The sequence below is a fragment of the Conger conger genome, chromosome 2 (assembly GCF_963514075.1).
Source record: "Conger conger chromosome 2, fConCon1.1, whole genome shotgun sequence".
NCBI lineage: Eukaryota > Metazoa > Chordata > Actinopteri > Anguilliformes > Congridae > Conger > Conger conger.
Window position 1 is genome coordinate 89,744,160 of NC_083761.1, and position 20,000 is coordinate 89,764,159.

At 49.8% G+C, this 20,000-nt stretch overlaps 1 protein-coding gene across 4 annotated transcripts in view; it reads left to right on the forward strand.

Moving 5' to 3' along the window:
• The window catches only part of LOC133116378 (dynamin-2-like), a 54,097-nt gene that overhangs the window by 32,108 nt on the left and 1,989 nt on the right, over window positions 1-20,000 (forward strand). For 2 of the 4 annotated variants that reach the window (XM_061225860.1, XM_061225877.1), the window contains exons 10-19: window positions 762-900; window positions 4,350-4,436; window positions 6,801-6,871; window positions 7,202-7,253; window positions 9,807-9,917; window positions 11,461-11,570; window positions 11,815-11,926; window positions 12,363-12,527; window positions 16,488-16,714; window positions 18,290-18,517. In XM_061225860.1, the coding sequence (XP_061081844.1) occupies window positions 762-900; window positions 4,350-4,436; window positions 6,801-6,871; window positions 7,202-7,253; window positions 9,807-9,917; window positions 11,461-11,570; window positions 11,815-11,926; window positions 12,363-12,527; window positions 16,488-16,714; window positions 18,290-18,517 (1,302 nt within the window). Of the gene's footprint in view, window positions 1-761; window positions 901-1,436; window positions 1,576-4,349; window positions 4,437-6,800; window positions 6,872-7,201; window positions 7,254-9,806; window positions 9,918-11,460; window positions 11,571-11,814; window positions 11,927-12,362; window positions 12,528-16,487; window positions 16,715-18,289; window positions 18,518-20,000 lie in introns of all 4 variants that reach the window. The other 2 variants (XM_061225868.1, XM_061225886.1) reach the window with 1 other exon arrangement.

Genomic DNA, 20,000 nt, shown 5'->3' on the forward strand with positions numbered 1-20,000 from the left:
GGGGTTGTAGGGGTTAGGGTGCACTCAGTCTCAGTGGGGGTTGTAGGGGTTAGGGTGCACTCAGTCTCAGTGGGGGTTGTAGGGGTTAGGGTGCACTTAGTCTCAGTGGGGGTTGTAGGGGTTAGGGTGCACTCAGTCTCAGTGGGGGTTGTAGGGGTTAGGGTGCACTCAGTCTCAGTGGGGGTTGTAGGGGTTAGGGTGCACTTAGTCTCAGTGGGGGTTGTGGGGGTTAGGGTGCACTCAGTCTCAGTGGGGGTTGTAGGGGTTAGGGTGCACTCAGTCTCAGTGGGGGTTGTAGGGGTTAGGGTGCACTTTGTCTCAGTGGGGGTTGTAGGGGTTAGGGTGCACTTAGTCTCAGTGGGGGTTGTAGGGGTTAGGGTGCACTCAGTCTCAGTGGGGGTTGTAGGGGTTAGGGTGCACTCGCTCTGCTCTGGCTCTGTACTCCACCCTTTACCTCTTTGCTTGTTTCTTTTCTCTGCTGCCACTATGCTTCACTTACTCTACCCTGCTGTGTACATCTGTGTGTGTGTCTGTGTATGTATGTGTGTCTGTGTCTGTGTCTGTGTACATATGTATGTATATGTGTCTGTGTCTCTGTATGTATGTGTGTCTGTGTCTGTGTACGTGTGTGTGTGTGTGTGTGTGTGTCCTATGTGTGTGTGTGTGTGTTCTGCCCTCCTGTTTTCTATCCCAGCCTCATAGTCTCTGCCTGTCTGTCTGACTGCTTCCACGTCTCTGTCTGTCTGTGTGTCCGTGATCAGAACGGGGCTGTTCACTCCAGACCTGGCCTTTGAAGCGATCGTGAAAAAGCAGCTGGTAAAGCTGAAAGAGCCCAGTATCAAATGTATCGATCTGGTGATTCAGGAGCTCATCAACACAGTCAGGCAATGCACCAGCAAGGTACTGCAGGCTCCGCCCAGTTTGGGTTGGGGTTGCAGGCTCCGCCCAGGGTGGGGCTACATGCTTGAGTGTGGTTGTCGTGTTTGGAGTTGTGGTGTAACAGGGGGCAAGTTGCAGGTTTATTTCTCTCTCTGTCCTTCTGTTCAGTGTATTACACAGCACAGTGTAATCCACAGCACAGTGTAATCCACAGCACAGTGTAATCCACAGCACAGTGTCCAGTTCCCTGCCAGTATTGTGCATTAATCCCGGGGGTTGCAGGGGAGATTCCTCCACACAGAGATTGGCAACCTGCTGCTTGTCCCCTGTAGTTCTGCCTAGCCTTTTATTTATCTTTTCAGATGTATCTTTTCCAGTGAAAACTAACAGACTAAACAAAATAAATTCTTCCTCTCATTTTCCTTTCTTTATGAAAATCTCTCCATATTTCTTTATTTTCCCTCTCCCTCTCTGTATCTCTCTCTATCTGATTTTCTTTTGGCTTTGCTGAATTTTCCCTCTAAATCTCTTATGCCTAATGACCTGGCCTGCTCCAGAACCGGTCTGTTCACGCCGGACCTGGCCTTCGAGGCCATCGTGAAAAAGCAGGTTCTAAAACTCAAAGAGCCCAGTCTGAAGTGTGTGGACCTGGTGGTGTCAGAACTGAGCACGCTCATCAGGAAGTGCACTGAGAAGGTAACCAGGACCAGCCCCCCCAATCATATACCCTGTCCCCACCCACAGTGATCCCCCCCAAAACTGATCATATACCCTCTCCCCACCCACAGTGATCCTCCCCACTAATCATATACCCTCTCCCCTCCCACAGTGATCCTCCCCACTAATCATATACCCTCTCCCCGCCCACAGTGATCCTCCCCACTAATCATATACCCTGTCCCCACCCACAGTGATCCCCCCCAAAACTGATCATATGCCCTCTCCCCACCCACAGTGATCCTCCCCACTAATCATATACCCTCTCCCCTCCCACAGTGATCCCCCCCACTAATCATACACCCTCTCCCCACCCACAGTGATGCCCCCCCCCAAACAAAAAAAACAGAACATAGACCCTGTCCATGCCCACAGTGACTCCCCCCCCCCCCCCCCCCCCAAGCTCAACATATATCGTCTTCCTGGTCTTTCATGGTGTTCTCTATTGGGTATGAAGGCAGGGAGTCGCTGTCCTGGTGGAAAGTGGTGGAAAAAGGAGAGAGAATAAACCTTGGAGAGGCAGCACAAGTGAAGGCCTCCTTACCTAACCTCCTCCCACTCCTCCTACAGCTGTGCTGCCTCCTTATCTAACCTGCTCCCACTCCTATAGTTGAGCCACCTCCTTATCTAACCTTCTCCTATAGCTGAACCACCTCCTTATCTAACCTCCTCCTACAGCTGTGCCACCTCCTTATCTAACCTCCTCCCACTCCTCCTATAGCTGAGCCACCTCCTTATCTAACCTCCTCCCACTCCTCCTATAGCTGAATCACCTCCTTATCTAACCTCCTCCTATAGCTGAGCCACCTCCTTATCTAACCTCTTCCTACAGCTGTGCCACCTCCTTATCTAACCTCCTCCTACTCCTCCTATAGCTGAGCCACCTCCTTATATAACCTCCTTCCACTCCTCCTATAGCTGAACCACCTCCTTATCTAACCTCCTCCTATAGCTGAGCCACCTCCTTATCTAACCCCCTCCTATAGCTGAGCCACCTCCTTATCTAACCTCCTCCCACTCGTCCTATAGCTGAGCCATCTCCTTATCTAACCTCCTCCCACTCCTCCTATAGCTGAGCCACCTCCTTATCTAACCTCCACCCACTCCTATAGCTGAGCCACCTCCTTATCTAACCTCCATTACCCCACCCAATCCCATACAGCCCTAACTCAACCCCTTCTGTATGATTCTGTGTAGCAGCTGCGTTCTCTGTTCAGCAAATCACTTGTTCTCAGCAGTGCAGGTGCAGTGCGCCGAGGTAAGAGAAGGCTGACAGTTGTTATTTTGCTATATAATTACAAGTCGACATTGACATCTACAAATGTATGGTATCTTGCAGGCCTTCACTGCTTTCCCCCATTGATTAATGCTTTGGTTGTCTTGGCAGTGTGTTTTGGTAAAGGCACAAAGGCAGTTGCCATAGTGACTGTTGTCATGATCTTCAGGATAGTGGTCTCTCCCTCCCTCATCTTTGCAGAAGTGCTGTTCCCTTCCATCCTGGCTGACCTCTCTTTACCCTGATAGCACCACTCTAACGCAGTAAGAGCCAGCTGGGTTTCATCGTCAGGTTGGAGTGACGGTTTATTGGCTTTTACTAAATGATAGGGTTAGGGTTAGGGTTTGATTCAGAAGTTTGTTCAAACCCTGTCAGACTAGAGCTTATGTGGTCTAAGGTTAGGGTTAGATATAGTCTCATTTAAAACTAGTCACAGCAAACTGATGATGAACCAGGCATTGCATGTCAACTTTAACCTGTACTTACCACTCACCTATTAACTAGTGCCTGCGTTTGCAGATCTGTATATAGTGATTGGGCATTGCGTGTGTGCAAAGTGAATGTATACATTTTATGTGTATGGGCCTGCAGTGCTGTGTGTGTGTAGATGTGTATACACCAGCAGTGCTGTGTGTGTGTGTGTGTGTGTGTGTGTGTGTGTGTGTGTAGATGTGTATACACCAGCAGTGCTGTGTGTGTGTGTGTGTGTGTGTGTGTAAATGTGTATACACCAGCAGTGCTGTGTGTGTGTGTGTGTGTGTGTGTGTGTGTGTGTGTAGATGTGTATACACCAGCAGTGCTGTGTGTGTGTGTGTGTGTGTAAATGTGTATACACCAGCAGTGCTGTGTGTGTGTGTGTGTGTGTGTGTGTGTAGATGTGTATACACCAGCAGTGCTGTGTGTGTGTGTGTGTGTGTGTGTGTGTGTGTGTAGATGTGTATACACCAGCAGTGCTGTGTGTGTGTGTAGATGTGTATACACCAGCAGTGCTGTGTGTGTGTGTGTGTGTGTGTGTAGATGTGTATACACCAGCAGTGCTGTGTGTGTGTGTGTGTGTGTGTAGATGTGTATGGACCTGCAGTGCTGTGTGTGTGTAGATGTGTATACACCAGCAGTGCTGTGTGTGTGTGTGTGTGTGTGTGTGTGTGTGTAGATGTGTATACACCAGCAGTGCAGTGCTGTGTGTGTGTGTGTGTGTGTGTAGATGTGTATACACCAGCAGTGCAGTGCTGTGTGTGTGTGTGTGTGTGTGTGTGTAGATGTGTATATACCAGGAGTGCTGTGTGTGTGTGTGTGTGTAGATGTGTATACACCAGCAGTGCAGTGCTGTGTGTGTGTGTGTGTGTGTGTGTGTAGATGTGTATATACCAGCAGTGCTGTGTGTGTGTAGATGTGTATACACCAGCAGCGCTGTGTGTGTGTATGTGTGTGTAGATGTGTATGGACCTGCAGTGCTGTGTGTGATTGTTGTTCACAGCTGGGTTCCTACCCGAAACTGAGAGAGGAAACAGAGAGAATCGTCACCACCTATGTCCGGGAGAGAGAGGGCAAGACCAAGGACCAGGTGAGGGGGTTTGGGGGAGCAGTATTTGAGTTAATTATCCCGCCCTTCACCCGACGGGCATTGGACCCGACCCCTCCCCAGAACCTTGTGAGGGGCGGGCCCACACAGTGATCCTCCTGCTATCGGGCTGAGCCCAGCTGAGGGATGTGGGCTGCCTCGCCTGCAGACTACACTACCAGGCCTGGCTCCTGAGATGAGTCCTGGTATCCCTGTTCCAGGCAGGGTAAACTGGGCCTTTTATATTTACCATTCAGTCGGAGTCAATTTGGATCACATAGGTCTGGCTCCTCACCCCACTACAGAGTTGGGGCAATGGCCACAGTAAGAAACAGCTGAGCCAAAATGCAAAGCTCTCAATTTACATCTAACAAACCAGTCACAAACTATGAGTAGTGTTCCACATTGAGAGGAGTCAGGTATAGTGTTCCACATTGAGAGGAGTCAGGTATCGTGTTCCACATTGAGAGGAGTCAGGTATAGTGTTCCACATTGAGAGGGGTCAGGTATAGTGTTCCACATTGAGAGGAGTCAGGTATCGTGTTCCACATTGAGAGGAGTCAGGTATAGTGTTCCACATTGAGAGGGGTCAGGTGAGGAGTAGTGTTCCACATTGAGACGAGTTAGGTATAGTGTTCCACATTGAGAGGGGTCAGGTATCGTGTTCCACATTGAGAGGGGTCAGGTATCGTGTTCCACATTGAGAGGAGTCAGGTATAGTGTTCCACACTGAGAGGGGTCAGGTATCGTGTTCCACATTGAGAAGGGTCAGGTATCGTGTTCCACATTGAGAGGGGTCAGGTGAGGAGTAGTGTTCCACATTGAGACGAGTCAGGTATAGTGTTCCACATTGAGAGGGGTCAGGTATCGTGTTCCACATTGAGAGGGGTCAGGTATAGTGTTCCACATTGAGAGGGGTCAGGTGAGGAGTAGTTTTCCACATTGAGAGGGGTCAGGTATCGTGTTCCACATTGAGAGGGGTCAGGTATAGTGTTCCACATTGAGAGGGGTCAGGTATAGTGTTCCACATTGAGAGGGGTCAGGTATAGTGTTCCACATTGAGAGGAGTCAGGTATAGTGTTCCACATTGAGAGGGGTCAGGTATCGTGTTCCACATTGAGAGGGGTCAGGTATAGTGTTCCACATTGAGAGGAGTCAGGTATAGTGTTCCACATTGAGAGGGGTCAGGTATAGTGTTCCACATTGAGAAGGGTCAGGTATAATGTTCCACATTGAGATGAGTCAGGTATAGTGTTCCACATTGAGAGGGGTCAGGTATAGTGTTCCACATTGAGAGGGGTCAGGTATCGTGTTCCACATTGAGAGGGGTCAGGTATAGTGTTCCACATTGAGAGGGGTCAGGTATCGTGTTCCACACTGAGAGGGGTCAGGTATAGTGTTCTGCATTGAGAAGGGTCAGGTATAGTGTTCCACATTGAGAGGGGTCAGGTATAGTGTTCCACATTGAGAGGGGTCAGGTATCGTGTTCCACACTGAGAGGGGTCAGGTATCGTGTTCCACATTGAGAGGGGTCAGGTATCGTGTTCCACATTGAGAGGGGTCAGGTATAGTGTTCCACACTGAGAGGAGTCAGGTATAGTGTTCCACATTGAGAGGGGTCAGGTATCGTGTTCCACATTGAGAGGAGTCAGGTGTAGTGTTCCACATTGAGAGGAGTCAGGTATAGTGTTCCACATTGAGAGGGGTCAGGTATCGTGTTCCACATTGAGAGGGGTCAGGTATAGTGTTCCACATTGAGAAGGGTCAGGTATAGTGTTCCACATTGAGAGGAGTCAGGTATAGTGTTCCACATTGAGAGGGGTCAGGTATAGTGTTCCACATTGAGAGGGGTCAGGTATAGTGTTCCACATTGAGAGGGGTCAGGTATAGTTTTCCACATTGACAGGAGTCAGGTATAATGTTCCACATTGAGATGAGTCAGGTATAGTGTTCCACATTGAGAGGAGTCAGGTATAGTGTTCCACATTGAGAGGGGTCAGGTATCGTGTTCCACATTGAGAGGGGTCAGGTATAGTGTTCCACATTGAGAAGGGTCAGGTATAGTGTTCCACATTGAGAGGAGTCAGGTATAGTGTTCCACATTGAGAGGGGTCAGGTATAATGTTCCACATTGAGATGAGTCAGGTATAGTGTTCCACATTGAGAGAGATTATATCTTCCGGCTGGCGTGGGTTCGCCTTGGGCTCCCCAGGATGAGCTGGAGATTCTGGTGAAGGATGTCTGGGCTGCTCTGCTTGTCCTTTTGCCACCGTGACCCTGAGCTGGATTACGCAGCTACAGAATGGATCGATACCAGACCAGAACAAAATATCTATTCACATTTTGTTCTGCTCTGTTTCTCTCCAGGTTCTTCTGCTGATTGACATCGAGCTGTCCTACATCAATACCAACCATGAGGACTTTATTGGCTTTGCCAAGTATGTACGACTACCTCAGGGATACACTGCAATACAAAATAAACTGATTTGTAATCATCTCCTTACAACTGAGGTCTGGTCTTGGATTAGCCTTGGTTTCACCAAAGGGTGCCATTTTATACAATGTTTGGGTAAACACTGTTTGGGTATATAGTGCATATATAGTTTTATCTATTGTGACACATTTGGGGCAGTAAAAACAAAACAGTTCCTCTCTCACTGAATTATACTACAGTGTCAGTTGTGGAAATTTATTTTGGGCAGTTGTGCTTTCTGTTAAACTTTGTGTTTTTTCTTTGTATGTTTGTTGTTTGTCTTTTCTTTCAACAGTGCCCAGCAACGAAGCACTCACGTGAACAAGAAGAGGGCCATGCCAAACCAGGTACCCTGCTCATCTGGACCCTGCTCATTAATGTGCCAGTCTCTCCTGGCGGCATTCTCTTCCGCTGTCACTGCCGCAAAGCAAAATACTATCAAACACAAATTCAGAACTCCGCTTCTAACCCCCGGAAACTTTTCTCTATTTTCTCTTCTCTCCTCAACGCACCGCCTCCTCCTCCTCAGTCCTCCTTTGCTGCTGATGACTTTGCTGAATCTTCGATGAGAAGGTCACAGTCATCCGCAGATCCTTTACAACCACCGCCCCCCTCACCGTGCCCTTCCCCCCCTCTAGGCCCATCCCTTCATTTTCCACTTTCTCCCCCCTTACAGACTCGGATGTTTCTCAACTCCTGCTCTCCCACCGCTCTACAACCTGTGCCCTTGACCCTATCCCCTCTTCTCTTCAAATTGTCACACCTGACATTCTCCCATTTGTCACCTCCCTTGTCAACTCCTCCCTGTCTTCCGGCTGTTTTCCGGCATCCACCAAGAGGGCCTACATCACTCCCCTCCTAAAAAAGCCTACTCTGGATCCCTCCATCATCCAGAACTACCGCCCGGTATCTCTTCTTCCTTTCCTTTCTAAAACTATAGAACGAGCCGCTTCTACTCAACTTTCTTCTTTCTTTTCTAACAACAAGACCCCCATCAGTCTGGCTTCAGATCAGGCCACTCAACAGAGACTGCGCTCCTCTCCGTCAGTGAGTCACTCCATGCCGCACGAGCAGCCTCCCTCTCCTCTGTCCTCATTCTTCTAGATCTCTCTGCTGCCTTCGACACTGTGGATCACTCCATCCTCCTGTCTGCCCTGTCAGCAACGGGCATCTGTGGCACAGCCCTGGACTGGATTGAGTCCTACCTCTCTGGTCGCTCCTTCCAGGTTGCCTGGGCTGGTTCGGTATCGACACCTCGGCCCCTCGCCACAGGAGTTCCCCAGGGCTCAGTCCTAGGCCCGCTTCTTTTTTCTCTTTACACTCGCTCCCTTGGCCCTGTGAGCAATGCACATGGGCTATCCTACCACTGCTACGCGGACGATACCCAACTCTTCGTCTCGTTCCCGCCGTCTGATACGCAGGTTTCAGCCCGTATCTCTGCTTGCCTGAGGGACATCCAGAGCTGGATGGACAACCACCATCTAAAGCTCAACCCAGGCAGGACTGGAATGATACTCATCCCTGCTAATACCTCTCCTCATCTGGATCTCTCCATTTCCCTCGGGGATACCACACTCACGCCATCACCCAGTGCAAGAAACCTCGCCGTGGTGATGGACAGCAGACTGTCCCTTTCCGAGAACATTGCGGCGGTGACCCGGTCTTGCAGGTTCTTCCTATACAACATACGGAGAATCCGCCCCTTTCTCACCCCCTACTTGACCCAGCTCCTGGTCCAAGCGATGGTTCTATCCCGCCTGGACTACTGCAATTCCCTCTTGGCTGGCCTCCCAGGGTCCGCCATCAGACCCCTCCAACTTATCCAGAATGCAGCAGCTCGTCTGGTCTTCAACCTTCCCAAATACTCACACGTCACCCCCCTGCTTACTTCCCTCCACTGGCTGCCTGTCATGGCTCGCATCAAATTCAAAACATTGGTGCTAGCCTTCCAAGCAGTTAAAGGGTCTTCCCCAGCTTATCTACAAACAATCATCAGACCCTGCACCCCTGCCAGACCTCTTCGTTCAGCCTCCACAGGCCGCTTGGCACCTCCCCCTCTCCGAACCTCCACCTCACGCTCACGACTACTGTCTGTTCTGGCTCCACGGTGGTGGAACGAACTCCCCGTTGAAGCCCATTTATATAGCGCCTTTATCCAAAGCGCTGTACAATTGATGCTTCTCATTCACCCATTCATACACACACTCACACACCAACAGCGATTGGCTGGTACCAACAATTTTTAGGGGTTAGGTGTCTTGCTCAGGGACAGTTTGACACAGCCTGGGCAGGGGATCGAACCGGCAACCCTCCGACTGCCAGACGACCGCTCTTACTGCCTGAGCCATGTCGCCCCATTGATTAGGGGTTAGGTGTTATGTTTATGGGTTAGGATTAGAGGTTAAGGGTTAGGGTTAGAGATCAGGGGTTAGGGGTTATGTTTGGGGGTTAGGATTAGAGGTTAAGGGTTATGGTTAGGTGTTATGATTATGGGTTATGGTCAGGGGTTAGGGGTTATGCTTATGGGTTAGGATTAGAGGTTAAGGGTTAGGGTTAGAGATCAGGGGTTAGGGGTTATGTTTGGGGGTTAGGATTAGAGGTTAAGGGTTATGGTTAGGTGTTATGATTATGGGTTATGGTCAGGGGTTTGGTGTTATGCTTATGGGTTAGGATTAGAGGTTAGAGATCAGGAGATCAGGGGTTAGGTAAATTGTCCCATATTAGGGCCTCTTGGGAAATAAAAGTTTGCACTGGCCATTCAGAGTACTGAAGCCTTAAAGTAGGAAGCATTTGGTCCCTCTTGTGTTGGTGTTCTATGTGCGTTTGCTATGGTTAGAGATCAGGGGTTATGGTTATGGTTGGGGTTAATGTGTGTGCCCTCTGCTGATCTACCCCTCCAGGTGATCCGGAGGGGCTGGCTTACCCTCAATATCAGCATCATGAAGGGGGGGTCAAAGGACTACTGGTTTGTCCTAACAGCAGAGTCCCTGTCCTGGTACAAGGATGAGGAGGTGAGCTATACACACCCCTACACCCCTACACACACCCACCAACACACACACCTACACCCCTACACACACACCCACACATACCTACACCCCTACACACCCACACACACACCTACACACACACCTACACCCCTACACACACCCACACACACACACCTATATACCCCCACACACACACCTACACCCCTACACACACACCAACACACACACCTATACCCCTACACACACCAACACACACACCTACACCCCTACACACACCCCCACACACACACCAACACACACACACCTACACCCCTACACACACCAACACACACACCTACACCCCTACACACACCCACACACACACACCTATACCCCCACACACACACCAACACACACACCTACACCCCTACACACACACCCACACACACACACACACACACCTATACACCCCCACACACACACCAACACACACACCTATACCCCTACACACACCAACACACACACACCAACACACCCCTACACTCCTACACACACACCAACACACACACCTACACCCCTACACACACCCCCACACACACACCTATACACCCCCACACCCCTACTCAAACCCACACACACACACGTATACCCCTATACAAACACACACACCTATACACACCCCCACACCCCTACTCACACACCCACACACACACCTATACCCCTATACAAACACACACACACACACCCCTACACCCCTACACACACACACACACCTATACCCCTACACACCCACACACATCTATGTAACGAGAGAGAGAGAGAGAGAGAGAGATAACACTGTGAATGTGTATATGGTTATCTTTTTACCAATATCGGCAAGTTCAACTGTTTCCCTCTCAGGCTGATGCGGATTTATTACCAACAGGCTTGATTATTGCAACGCTGCCCTGTCTGGTCTACAGAAAAAAACAATTTGTCAGTTCCAGCGTGTACAGAATGCAACAGCACGCATACTGACAAAGACCAGAGAGCACACATTTTAAAGACCCTGCACTGGTTATCAGTTAGTTTTAGAGACGATTTTAAGATCGTTTTATTATTCTTAGTCTCTAAATGGCAATGCACCCAATTATTTATTTTGACAGCGGTCTCTTTACGGTTCCAAAGTCCAGAACTAAAAGGCACGGAGAGGCGGCTTTTAGCTATTATGGCCCAAGAGCTTGGAACAGCCTGCCAGAGGAGTTTCAGGTCTTTGAATCTGTGGACATTTTTAAAAGAAATCTCAAGACACGCTTTTTTTAGCATGGCTTTCCTCAGTGAACAACACTGTGATTGTGTGAATGATTGTGTGTTTGTGCTGAGGAGAACCGAGATTGTGAACAAAACTGTGATTGTGTGAATGTGTGTTTGCAGGAAGAGGAGAGAGATCGTGGACAACACTGTGATTGTGTGAATGATTGTGTGTTTGCAGGAAGAGAAGAGAGATTGTGTACAACACTGTGATTGTGTGAATGATTGTGTGTTTGCAGGAAGAGGAGAGATTATGTACAAAACTGTGATTGCGTGAATGATTGTGTGTTTTCAGGAGAAGGAGAAGAAGTACATGTTGCCGCTGGATAACCTGAAGCTGAGAGATTTGGAGAGAGGCTTCATGTCCACTAAACACACCTTCGCCATCTTCAACACAGAGCAGAGGTATGTGTAAGTGTGTCAGTAACACGTGTATACAAGGATCTGCAGAAGGTAGAGTACACAATAATATGTATGTGTGTGTGTATCTGTGCTGTGTGTGTGTGTGTGTGTGTATCTGTGCCGTGTGTATGTGTCTGTGTATCTGTGCTGTGTGTGTCTGTGTATCTGTACTGTGTGTGTGTATGTGTGTGTGTGGGTGTATGTTGTGTGTGTGTGTGTGTGTGTGTGTGTGTGTGTGTGTGTGTAGGAACGTGTATAAGGACCTGCGGCAGGTGGAGCTTGCGTGTGACACCCAGGAAGATGTGGACAGCTGGAAAGCTTCATTCCTCCGGGCAGGAGTGTACCCTGAGAAGGACCAGGTAACCCCAAATATCTGTGACTCAGGTAACCCAAATACTGGTGTGTGTGCTCGTGTTTGACGAAATCTGCACCCCAAAAACAGGGACAGTGAATGTGTAGATTCTGTAGATGCTGGCTGTGTTGAATGGTGGTGGAATAGTGTGTAGAGCCTGGTTGTTTTGAATAGTGGTGGTGTTGTGTGTAGATGCTGCCTGTGTTGTTTAATGGTTGAGTTGTGTGTAGATGCTGGTTGTGTTGATTGGTGGTGAATAGTGTGTTGATGCTGGTTGTGTTGATTGGTGGTGAATAGTATGTTGATGCTGGTTGTGTTGATTGGTGGTGAATAGTATGTTGATGCTGGTTGTGTTGATTGGTGGTGAATAGTGTGTTGATGCTGGTTGTGTTTATTGGTGGTGGAATAGTGTGTAGATGCTGGCTGTGTTGATTGGTGTGTAGGTGGAGAGTGAGGAGGTTGTTCCGGCCGATACCTTCTCCATGGACCCCCAGCTGGAGCGGCAGGTGGAGACCATCAGGAACCTGGTGGACTCCTACATCGGCATCGTTAACAAGTCCATCCGAGACCTGATGCCCAAGACCATCATGCACCTGATGATCAACAGCGTGAGTCTGCTGCTCTCATTACCCAGCATGCAGTGAGGTACTGCTTCCTTTTCATGCCTATTCACTCTCTCATCCTCCTCCTCTTCACACCTTTTCTTTTTCATTTTCCTTTTCTGAACAACACTTTACCCTGCATTCCATCATCCTTCCATTTTTATCTCTTTCCCCCACTCTCCATCTCTGCCCCCTCTCTCCCTCTCCCCGTCTCTCTCTCACCCCTCTTTCTCATTCTCTCCCATCTCTCTCCCCCTCTCACTCCCTCTCTCTCTCCCTCTCTATCTCCCCATCTCTCTCTTTTACATTACAAGGCATTTAGCAGACACTCTTATCCAGAGCGACGTACAATGAAGTGCAGATCAAACACAAGTACAAGTGCAAAGAGGATCTGAGAGGACAGTACAGTTCTGAGTCCTAGTGTAAACGTACAGATAACCAGAACCATTGAAGAATACAATCAACTTCCAAACTAGCATACCACAGTTGGCAGCTAGAATACCCCGAGCACAACAATACAATAGCTAATACAAAAAAACAAAAAAACAATACAACTTTATAAGTCCGTGGCATATATAAGGCTAATCATGGTGGTGAGTTAGGGAGAGAAAGGTGTAGCCTGAAGAGATGAGTCTGCACTTGAAAGAGGTCAGAGACTCTGCCATTCTGACATCCACCGGGAGGTCATTCCACCACCGTGGGGCCAGGACAGACAGCAGTCGTGAGCGAGAAGTGCAGGTGTAGCGAGGGGGAGGTGCCAGATGGCACGAAGTGGCAGAACGGAGGGGTCGTGCTGGTGTATAGATCTTGATAAGTGATTGAATAAATACAGTGCATCTGGAAAGTATTCACAGCGCTTCACTTTTCCCACATTTTGTTATGTTACAGCCTTATTCCAAAATGGAATAAATTCATTTTTTTCCTCAAAATTCTACACCCAAGTTTTTTTTTTTTTTTTTGCAAATTTATTAAAAATAAAAAACTAAGAAATCACATGTACATAAGTATTCACAGCCTTTGCTCAATACTTGCAGCAATTACAGCCTCAAGTCTTTTTGAATATGATGCCACAAGCTTGGCACATCTTTGCAGCACCTCTCAAGCTCCATCAGGTTGGATGGGGAGCGTCGGTGCACAGCTATTTTCAGATCTCTCCAGAGATGTTCAATCGGATTCAAGTCTGGGCTCTGGCTGGGCCACTCAAGGACATTCACAGAGTTGTCCTGAAGCCACTCCTTTGATATCTTGGCTGTGTGCTTAGGGTCGTTGTCCTGCTGAAAGATGAACCGTTGCCCCAGTCTGAGGTCAAGAGCGCTCTGGAGCAGGTTTTCATCCAGGATGTCTCTGTACATTGCTGCATTCATCTTTCTCTCAATCCTGACTAGTCTCCCAGTTCCTGCCGCTGAAAAACATCCCCACAGCATGGTGCTGCCACCACCATGCTTCACTGTAGGGATGGTATTGGCCAGGTGATGAGCGGTGCCTGGTTTCCTCCAAACATGACGCCTGGCATTCACACCAAAGAGTTCAATCTTTGTCTCATCAGACCAGAGATTTTTGTTTCTCATGGTCTGAGAGTCCTTCAGGTGCCTTTTCGCAAACTCCAGGCGGGCTGCCATGTGCCTTTTACTAAGGAGTGGCTTCCGTCTGGCCACTCTAGCATACAGGCCTGATAGCTGGATTGCTGCAGAGATGGTTGTCCTTCTGGAAGGTTCTCTTCTCTCCACAGAGGAATGCTGGAGCTCTGACAGAGTGACCATCGGGTTCTTGGTCACCTCCCTGACTAAGGCCCTTCTCCCCTGATTGCTCAGTTTAGACGGGCGGCCAGCTCTAGGAATCCTGGTGGTTCCGAATTTCTTCCATTTACGGATGATGGAGGCCACTGTGCTCATTGGGAGCTTCAAAGCAGCAGAAATTTTTCTGTACCCTTCCCCAGATTTGTGCCTCGAGACAATCCTGTCTCGGAGGTCTACAGACAATTCCTTTGACTTCATGCTTGGTTTGTGCTCCGACATGCACTGTCAACTGTGGGACCTTATATAGACAGGTGTGTGCCTTTCCAAATCATGTCCAATCAACTGAATTTACCACAGGTGGACCTCAATTAAGCTGTAGAAACATCTCAAGGTTGATCAATGGAAACAGGATGCACCTGAGCTCAATTTTGAGCTTCATGGCAAAGGCTGTGAATACTTATGTACATGTGATTTCATAGTTTTTTATTTTTAATAAATTTCAAAAAAACTTTTTTCACGTTGTCATTATGGGGTATTGTGTGTAGAATTTGGAGGAAAAAAATGAATTTGATCAATTTTGGAATAAGGCTGTAACATAACAAAATGTGGAAAAAGTGAAGCCCTGTGAATACTTGCACTGTACAGGGGCTGATCCCTTAACTGCCTGGTATGCAAGTTTTACATTTGATGTGAGCCATAACAGGTAGCCAGTGGAGGTTGCGGAGCAGGGGGGTGACATGTGAATGTCTGGGAACATTGAATACCAGACGGGCTGCAACATTCTGGATCAGTTGTAAGGGTCTGATGGCAGATGCTGGAAGGCCAGCCAGCAGAGAATTGCGATAGTCAGGCGGGACAGGACTATTGCTTGGACAAGGAGCTGAGTGGAGTAGGTTGTGAGAAAGTGTTGGATTCTTCGGATGTTGTACAGGAAGAACCTGCATGCCCAGGTCACCGTAGCAATGCTCTCGGAGAAGGACAGCGTGTTGTCCATCACCACTCCAAGGTTTCTTGCACTAGAGATGGAAAAATCGGAGAAGGGAGAGGTTAGAGCAGAGATGAAGATTACCTCCGTCTTACTTGGGTTGAGCTTTAGATGGTGGTTGCCCATCCAGCTCTGGATGTCTCGCAGGCAGGTGGAGATACGGGTAGAGACCTGTGTGTCTGATGGGGGGAAGGAGAGAAAGAGTTGGGTGTCATCGGCATAACAATGATATGAGATGCCATGAGCAGAGGTAACAGGGCCAAGGGATCTCGTGTAAATGGAGAAGAGGAGGGGTCTGAGGACTGAGCCCTGGGGGACTCCTGTAACAAGGGGGCGAGGGGTTGACACTCCTCCAGCCCAGGACACCTGGGAGGACTGGCCAGAGAGATAAGATTGGATCCACTCTAAGGCTGTGCCACAGATCCCTGTAGATGCCAGGGAGGCTAAGAGGATGGAGTGGTTGACCGTGTCGAACGCCGCAGAGAGGTCAAGAAGGATCAGGACAGAGGAGAGGGAGGTTGCTCATGCAGCCTGAAGGGACTCATTGACGGAGAGGAGTGCGGTCTCTGTCGAGTCGCCAGGTCTGAAGCCGGACTAGTGGGGGTCCAGCAGGTTATTCTGTGAGAGGAAGGAAGAGAGTTGGTTGGAGGCAGCTCGTTCAGAGGATTTGGATAGAAAAGGAGAGATACCGGACGGTAGTTTTGAATACAGGAGGGGTCTAGAGTGGGTTTCTTTAGGAGTGGGGTGATGTAGGCCCTCTTGAATAATGAGAGAAAGCAGCCAGAGGACAGAGAGGAGTTAACAAGGGAGGTGACAAACGGGAGGATGTCAGGCGTGATTGCCTGAAAGAGGTTTGAGGGGATGGGGTAGTAGGGTAGGGTGGTGGGAGTAGTAGTAGGCTGGTGGGAGAGCAGGAGGTGAGACACATCAGCATCTGTAAGGGGAGAGAAAGAGGAGAAACAGGGGGCAGGCACAGAAAGGGAGGCAGGCACAGAGGTGGTCGCAAAGGTGCTGTGGATATCTGCGACCTTCTCGTCAAAAAATACTGCAAAGTCATCAGCAGTGAGGGAGGACTGAGATGGTGGGGGAGGTGTGCTGAGGAGAGAGAAGAAACTGGAGAACAGTTGACGAGGGTTCGAGGTGGAATTCTGGATTTTTGTCTTTTCCCCATCTCTCTTTCTCCCTCTCTCTCCCCTTTCTCCCCCCCCTCTCTCTATCTACCTCTCCTGTCCTCTCTCTCACCAGGCTAAGGACTTTATCCACTCGGAGTTGCTGGCATACCTGTACTCTTCGGGGGATCAGAGCTCTCTGATGGAGGAGTCTGTGGAGCAGGCCCAGAGGCGGGACGAGGTGCTGCGCATGTACCACGCCCTGAAGGAGGCGCTGCTCCTCATCGGCGACATCAGCACCTCCACTGTCTCCACCCCTGTGCCCCCTCCTGTGGACAACGATTGGATACCGAAAGACCCCAGGTGAGAGAGAGAGAGAGAGAGAGAGAGAGAGAAGGAGCAAGGGAAAGAGGAGGAGGAGAGAGGGAGAGAGAGAGGAGGAGAGAGAGAGGAGGAGAGGGGAGGAGGAGAGAGGGACAGAGAGAGAGGAGGAGGAGGAGAGAGATGAGGAGAGGGGGAGGAGAGAGAGAGGAGGAGGAGAGAGGGGGAGCGAGAGAGAGAGGAGGAGAGGGGGAGGAGAGTACACTGAGCTCCTGGGGACCTCACACACTCTTAATTCTGAGGGGAGCCTGTCGGTCCTCATGGCCCAACAGCATCCTCATCTTCCTCTTCATCCTCCTCTTCACAACCTCACAGCCCACCTCCACAGCTCCAATGGCTCACATGTCTACTGTCCGCCAAGAGACTTCACAGAGATCATGTGCTTGCTCTGTCCAGCTTTGGACTATCATTACTATTATTACTATTATTTAATAATTACTATCATTACTGTTATTGGCGGCACGGATGGTGCAGTGGGTAGCACTGCCGCCTCGCAGCAAGGAGATCCTGGGTTCGAATCCCCGTCGGCTGGGGCCTCTCTGTGCGGAGTTTGCATGTTCTCCCCGTGTCTGCGTGGGTTTCCTCCCTAATCTAGCAATATGGAAAACCCGCAAGAATCAAAATAGAGGGATGGGGTCAGTAGACCCTGTGGAAATGTTCAGGGGGATGCTTGCAGGCTGAGAGTAGAGCATGCATACTACAGGCTCGTAGGAAACCTAGAAGGGTTCAGGAAAATTTGAGGGTTTGGGATTGTCCTATAAAAGGGTGACGAAATGACATGTGTCCTGTGACATGGCTCAGGCAGTAAGAGCAGTCGTCTGGCAGTCGGAGGGTTGCCGGTTCGATCCCCCGCCCGGCCTGTGTCAAAGTGTCCCTGAGCAAGACACCTAACCCCCAAATGCTCCTGACGGAGCTGGTCGGGGGCCTGCATGGCAGCCAATCGCCGTCAGTGTGTGTATGAATGGGTGAATGGAGAAGCATCAATTGTACAGCGCTTTGGATAAAGGCGCTATATAAATGCCTGCCATTTGATGGAAATGGAGAGTTGTGTCTTGCTCTATGAACCTTTTTTCCTCCCATTTTTCTGTTTTCTTAGTCTCCGTTGCAGTTATGTTTTGCGTTTTGTGTGTTTTGTAATTTTCCTTTTTTAGTTTTCTGTTGGCTTTTAATAGCCTGTGATGTTTAGCTTCAATTTGTTAGTGTCACAATAAAGGTGGCTTAACTCAAACTCTCTCTCTTTCTCTTTCTCTCTCTCCCCCCTCCTTCTCTCTCCCCCTCTCTCCCTCTTTCTCCCCCTTTCTCTCTCTCTCTCTTCCCCTCTCTCTCTCTCTCTCTCTCCCCCCCCCCCCCTCTCTCTCTCTCTCTCTCTCTCTCTCCTCCCCCTCTCTCTCTCTCCCCCCCTCTCTCTCTCTCTCCCCTCTCTCTCTCTCTCCCCCCCTCTCTCCCCTCTCTCTCCCCCCCTCTCTCTCTCTCTCCCCCCCCCTCTCTCTCTCTCTCTCCCCCTCTCTCTCTCTCCTCTCTCTCTCTCTCTCTCTCTCTCTCTCTCTCTCTTTCTAGTCCTCCTGCTCAGTCCAGAGCTGCAGCTGTGGCTCCGCCCCCTGGGCGGCCCCCAGTAGTGAGAGGCCCTGGCCCGGCCCCCGCCCCCGTCCCCCTGAACCCCAGCCCGGCGTTTGGAGCTCCGCCCATCCCGTCCCGCCCCCCTGGGAGCTCCGTGACCCCTGACCCCCCCCTGGTCCCGTCCCGGCCTGCCAGAGTGCCCCCCTGCCTGCCCCCCGGGGTCCCCAAGTAAGGCTGCCCCTTTTACCATGGTTACCTGTGTGCACTCACAATGCGCATGAATGATCTGCATCTGTGCATACACTACAAAACGTCACTGTCTTAACAAGCATTTAAGTCTTATAATAAGTCTTAAGATCTTATTGTTTTCTGTCTAGTAGAAAATATTAGCTTAGTTTAGCTTGGCACAGTGACCTCAATAATTGTGGACCAGGGCTCTTCCTAGAGTTCGCCGTCCGACCAAACTGAGCAACCAGCCAAGAACCCAATGGTCACCCGAACAGAGCTTCAGAAGTCCTCTGCAGAGAGGGGAGAATCATCAAGGTGGATGACCATCTCAGCAGGACTCCATCAATCAGCCATTAGAGTAGCCAGACAGAAGGTAGAGTGGCCAGACGGAAGGTAGAGTGGCCAGACGGAAGGTAGAGTGGCCAGACGGAAGGTAGAGTGGCCAGACGGAAGGTAGAGTGGCCAGACAGAAGGTAGAGTGGCCAGACGGAAGGTAGAGTGGCCAGACGGAAGGTAGAGTGGCCAGACAGAAGGTAGAGTGGCCAGATGGAAGGTAGAGTGGCCAGACAGAAGGTAGAGTAGCCGGACAGAAGGTAGAGTAGCCGGACAGTAGGTAGAGTGGCCAGACGGAAGGTAGAGTGGCCAGACGGAAGGTAGAGTGGCCAGACGGAAGGTAGAGTGGCCAGACGGAAGGTAGAGTGGCCAGACGGAAGGTAGAGTAGCCAGACAGAAGGTAGAGTGGCCAGATGGAAGGTAGAGTGGCCAGATGGAAGGTAGAGTGGCTAGAGACAGAGGTTCTTGAAGGAAACCTGCTCCAAGACAATGACCTGAAGCATACAGCAAGACAATGCTGGAGTGGTTTCGGGACAAGTCTCTGACTGTCCTTGAGCTAAATCTGAGACTTAAACCGCATAGAACACTTGTGGAGAGACCTGAAGATGGAAGTTCACTGATGTTTCCCATCAAATCTGATGGAACTTGAGAGGGTCTGCAAGGGAGAATGGTATAAACTGCCCAAATCCAGGTGTGCAAAGCTTGTAGAGACTTACCTAAGAAGACTCAAAGTGCTAATTGCTGCTGAACGGGCTTCGACAAAGTACTGAATTAAGTGTCACTGTTCACCTGCCTTAATTGGGCATTACCTACTGGGGCCATGAGAGGGCGCTCCTGTCACATTCATGTCTCCCTCCTGTAGATCGGAATCTCGGATTGCACGCAGAGCGGGCAATCACAAACAGGTGTTTCTGATCTATATAAGCCTGGTCTTTCCGAGACTCGGGGCTTGTGTGTTATTTCCCCATTTTCACCTGGTCCACTCTTTCATTTTTATTTGTGCACAGATGCAAGGTGCGGACAGACAAGACTCAATCCCTGTTGTGCCCTGCACTCATGTTAAAGCCATAGCGCTGCCCTGCTACCATGCTAAAGCCATATTGCTGCCTGGCTCTTTCTGCATGTTAATGCCATAGTGCTGCCTGGCTTT